This window comes from Orycteropus afer, unplaced genomic scaffold, assembly GCF_000298275.1.
Source record: "Orycteropus afer afer isolate SDZICR_OR568_19922 unplaced genomic scaffold, OryAfe1.0 scaffold00112, whole genome shotgun sequence".
Lineage (NCBI taxonomy): Eukaryota > Metazoa > Chordata > Mammalia > Tubulidentata > Orycteropodidae > Orycteropus > Orycteropus afer.
Window position 1 is genome coordinate 6,481,290 of NW_006921699.1, and position 5,537 is coordinate 6,486,826.

General features: G+C 37.4%; 1 protein-coding gene across 1 annotated transcript in view; it reads left to right on the forward strand.

Annotated features, from left to right (window-relative positions):
- The window catches only part of CAMLG (calcium modulating ligand), a 19,026-nt gene extending 14,536 nt beyond the window's left edge, over window positions 1–4,490 (forward strand). Inside the window, exon 4 of the mRNA XM_007943769.2 lies at window positions 4,299–4,490. Within this exon, the coding sequence (XP_007941960.1) occupies window positions 4,299–4,490 (192 nt within the window). The remainder of the gene's footprint in view (window positions 1–4,298) is intronic.
- The last annotated feature ends 1,047 nt before the right edge of the window (window positions 4,491–5,537 follow it).

Consider the following 5,537-nt stretch of genomic DNA (forward strand, 5'->3'; position numbering starts at 1 on the left):
ATCACCTCATATGCATGTGAGAGCTGGACAATGAATAAGAAAAACTGAAGAAGAGTTGATGCTTTTGAGTTGTGGTGCTGGCGAAGAATGCTGAAGGTACCATGGACTGCCAAAAGAACTAACAGATCTGTCCTAGAGGAAGTGCAGCTGAGATGCTCCTTGGAAGTGAGGATGGCCACACTTCGTCTCACCTACTTTGGTCATGTTGTCAGTGGGGACAGTTCCCTGGAGAAGGATATCATTCTTGGTAAGGTGGAGGTTTGACGAAGGAGGGGAAGACCTTCAACGAGATGGACTGACACGATGGCTGCGACAGTGGGCTCAAGTGTAGCAAGGATTGTGGAGGTGGCGTGGGATCGAGTGGTGTTTCTTTCTGCTGTGCATGGGGTCACTATGAGTCAGAAACAACTTAACGGCACCTAACAACAACAACAACATGTACCACTGTTAGGTCATCCACTCTTCTGTTATCAATCTTGGAGATAAGTCCCTTGCCAAATACATAATTATTGGCAAATATGAATTTGTTGCTGTCATTTTTGTTATGTGCTTTTTCGTGGTGTTTATTTCTTTGTTCCATAGAATTTTCTATGCTGAGCTTGTTTTGTTTATGAATCGTGTTATCACTTCCTTCATTGCTGTTCTTTTAGTATTTGCTCAATATTTATGCTGGTCCTCTTTTTTATTTTGATGTGAAGGTTTATAATTTTCTTTGAGGTGACCCTGTCATTTAGTTTTCTTCCCAAGTTTAGAACAGTCCATTGTATTTTATAGTCTCTTGACTTCCCTACCATCTAGAGTTCTGTGACTACACAGTTTTTTCCCTCTGTTTGGTTTGTATTTGTCCTCATTTGTTAATTGATTTCTCTGGTTCTCTGTTTACAATCTTGCAGGCTTATTTACTTTGAATACTTCCATAGCTGGGTTGGTTTCTCGGTTATATCATCATGTGTGTTAATGGTCAGTTGTTGTTTGCTGTTGCTGCTTCTCTGTCCAAAGGGCTCCCTTTGGCATCTCTTGTAAGGTTGGTCTGTTTTTAATAAATTCCCTTAATAGCTGATTATCTGGAAATGTCCTAATTTCACCATCATATTTGAGGGACAATTTTGCTGGGTACATAATTCTTGGTTGGAAATTTTTCTCTTTCAGGGTTTTATATATACCATCCCATTATCTTCTCCCCTGTATGGTTTCTGCTGAGAAATCCAAGCTTAGTCTTACTGGTTGTCCCTTGTAGATAACTTTTCATTTTTCCTGTGCTGCTTTCAGGATTCTTTCTTTGTCTTTGGTTTTGGTGAGTTTGAAGATGATATGTCTTGGTGATTTTCTTTTGGGGTCTATCCTGTTTGCTGTTCGTTGGACTTCCTGAGTGGATATTTTCTCATCTTTCATCATAACAGGAAAATTCTCTTCCAAGAAATCTTCAACAGTTTTCTCTGTGGTTTTATTTGTCTCTTCCTGTTCTGGAATTCCGATGACATGTAGGTTATTCCTTTTGATGGTATCCCACGTAAACCTTAGCCTTTCTTCGTTTTGTCTTCATCTTTTTTCTGATTGATTCCTTTCCAAAGAAATGTTCAGATACTTGCCTTCAGTCTCACCTATTCTGTCTTCCATCGATTGAATTCTTCTCTTTTGCCCATTCAATGTCTTATCTACTTCTGAAAATTTAGTATTAATCTTCTGGATATCTGTGTGTAAATTTTGTGTCATCTCTAATTTTTCATTTATTTTGTCATTTTGTTCCTATATTGTCTTTTGAAATTGCTCTAGGGTTTTCTCTGTGATTTTCTTGATCTCTCTCTCAATTCCTTGAAGATACCTAAATATAATTCTTTTGAATTCCTTATCAGGGAGTTCCAATGCTGTGTCTTCCTCAGGGATGTGTTTTGGGTCTGTATCCTGGTCCCTTGTTCTCCTGCTTTATCTTGCTTTTTTGTGTGGACTGTGATACTCTGTTTTCTCCAAGGCATTGTGACATTTTTGTGTTTATATTTAATTGGTGATTTTATGTTGAAGTGACTTGCCCACGATTTTTGTTTTGTTTGTATGTTATCCACACAAGCAGGGTACTCTGCTGTGCTCCTCTATTTACAAGTTGACAGCACTTATACACTCATCACCTGTCTCCTTTCCTTTTGTCAGCCTCTGGTATGTCACTGCTGACCTTGGCAAATAGAGCCTATTCTTAGGTCCTGTTTTCATTCAGGTTTTTCCAGTAGTTGGTGCCTAATCCCCTTCTGTATAGTTCCTTTCAAAGCTCAGGGCTCCAGGATTATCTTCTGTATCTCTGTCACTTGGTTTTTCTTTTCTTTTTTGAAGAGGGTCTGTATTGCTAGTCTGCCTATTCCTCCATCTTACTGGAAATCCTTTTTTATTTTTTTAAAATAAAATTTCATGCAGTGAAATGCACAAATCTTACGTATACCTTTTGTTGAGTTTTGACAAGTTGTGAAACCCAGATCCCTATTCAAGTTCGGAACATTACCATCACCCCAGAAAGTTGTCATTCCCCCTTTCCAACCAGGTCCAGGACCCACTCAGAGGTCTGATTTTCTTTTTCTTGCTGCAGGTTAGTTTTACTTACTTTAGTATAGTACTTCATATAAATGGGATCATTTTTGTGTGTAATCTTTTGTACAAAGTTCTTTCATTCTACATATTTTTGAGATTCATCCATGTTGAGTAATCAGTAGTTTGTACATTTTTATTTAAATGCTAATATTTCATTGTATGAACAGATCAAAATTTGGTTAATTAATCTATTGAAGGATGTGGTACTTAAGGTTGTGTGTCAACTTGGCTGGGCCTGGTTAAGGGCTGGGCAGCTGGTGGTAGTTATTCCCCATGATGAGACTGGCAGTCAACTCCACAGTGGGATCTACCACAAGCAGCTGAGTAGCTGCTTTAGGGTTGTGGTCTGCTTCCCGTATGTGAGCAGCAGTTTTGGGAATGGTCTCTAACTTATGGCACGCTTGAATCCTACATGTAGCTGAGTAGTTGTTCAGCAGCCTGCCATGCTCTGTCAATTGTGAGACTTCAATGGACTTAAATCAATGGCCTGCTGTGTTGTTTGGTAATGTTGGAACTGTGCCTTTTACTTGTCGACCTTGGGTTTGTCAGCCTCAACAGCCAGCAGCTGTCTGACTGAAGAAAAGCCTCTAGCTTCAGTGGGCCAGGAGCAGAAGGCACAGCTGAACCCCATGATTGAGGGGCTTTCACCCAGCCCCTAGAGCCTGGCACTTTGAACTCAGACTTAAAGCCTCCAAATTGTAAGAATAAACTCCTGTTTGTTAAGGCCATCCCATTTGTGGTATATTCCTGTCAGAGTGGCACTAGGTAAGCTGAACAAGGAACATCTTGCTTGTTCCCGGTTTTTGGCTATTATGACTAAAGCTGCTAAGAACTTTCTTGTTTGAGCCTTTTTGTGAGCACAGACTTCCATTTCTCTTAAGTAACTGTATCTGTTTTATATTTTCAAAATTTTTGAACCATGTGACTGTCTCACCAAATTAATAAATTAAACTTCAGCCTTGAATCTCTTAAAAAATAAAACTAGGAAATTAGGAAATAAATGTTCTCCCTTCCACTAAAAATATTTTGAACTGTTCAGTGATATCCAGATATTAGATATGTAATCAATGTGAATTCCTTGTATGGTAATTAGGAGTCTGTAGGATGTTCCTATGATTCTGTTACAAATTACCCATGTCTTCCAATAGAGCTAGATTCTTCTGCCTCTGACTTTCACTGTCATGAGACTTACCTTGCAATAAGATTTCTCCTTTCATTTTTGCCCATCTAAAATCTTGCTCATTCCTCAAGTCCTGTTTTTAATTCCATTCCCTCCTGAAATCCTTCCCTGAGTTTCAGGAGGGAATAAATAACACCTTGTAAATAAAACCGTGAAGCATTTTCTAGCTCCTTTGAACTCCTGGGCCACACATTATGCATGTCATTCATTTCAGTTATTTATGCCCTGCATAATGTTTTTCCTCTTTTGTTCTTATGCTGTTGCTGAAATCTTATTATTATTTATGTTGTGCTTCCAAAATGATACATTTTTTTTTACACTTGGAGAGTCAATATGCCATCCCTTCCCTACTGCCTAGCACAGTTTGCGGCTTTACATATTACATGTTTACAAATATTGTTAATACACTATTGATTGATGTTTTGAAACGCTATCAACAGTTTTGAAAGCAATCAGGCAAAAGTAACAGTACTGATCATGTTTTTATATAGCTTAAGTAGTCTGCTGAAAGCTATGAAATTCATATGAGTCTTTTTCTATACAGGGTGAAAAGAAGATAAAGACTACAGTGCTAACTGCTGCACTTTTGTTATCTGGAATTCCTGCTGAAGTGATAAATCGATCAATGGATACTTATAGCAAAATGGGCGAAGTCTTCACAGATCTCTGTGTCTACTTTTTCACTTTCATCTTTTGTCATGAACTGCTTGATTACTGGGGCTCTGAAGTACCTTGAATCTGCAGAACTCTGAAGCAGCAGCTTACAATAAACAATTTCTTTTCTATGTTGCAGTGCCTCTAAAGAAGGCAAACTGGTTATACCTTTATATAATTCTTTTACTTTGTAAGAGTTGTAAAATCACATGATTAGGGATGGAAAGGCAGGTTCCCTGATTTAGAATGGTTGAGTTTGTATTTGTACTGATGTGAAGAATAGAATAACCTATGTCATTAATTGAATTTTCTTGTTTAATTAGAATCCCTAGTCTTTATCTTTCCCATGCCTTGTCAGATCTGAAATTCCTCTTCTGAGGACTCAGCTAGTGTTTTTAGGAGAGCAGATAAACATAGTCTCAGCTAGCCCGAACAGCTGCTGCTTGTGTTTGTGTCTTTCTGTCCTGAGAAATGGAGCCATCTTAAAAATAAAGAAACTGAACAGTCCAATCTTAAGTCTGCACATTTTAACTTAAAAAGACTCCATAAGGTAGTCAATCATATCTTTTCTCTTGTTGAGTTGATATTCTTATTTTTACTCTAGCACTAATATTATTTAATGGAAGAAATGACTGAGATTCATATATATGAAATTAGAAGGTATTTGTGAATCTTTATTTGCTAAATACTAAACTCAGAATTGAAATTTTCACTTTAGAGTTTTCAATTTTTAGTTTCAGTTTTTAAAGCAAACTAGAACAGAGTGATTAAATATAAAAATGGGGTGTGAAGAATTAACTAATAACCCAGTATCATAAATACCCTTTTAGCTAAATTGGTAACACTGTCATACTTGGAAAATACATCTTCTGAAAGAGTATAAGACATAAATGATATCTCACTTGGTATTTCATTTCCTTTACAGATTTTTTTATAGTCTATTTGGTTAATTTTTGTGATACTAAACACACACACACACACACACACATACACATAAATATTTTTTTATCTATCTATCTGTGGTGGTGCAGTGCCTAAGACATTTGACTGCTAACCAGAAGGTTGACAATTCAAACCCATCAGCAGCTCTGCAGAATGAAGATGGGGCTTTCTACTTCCCTAAAGTTTT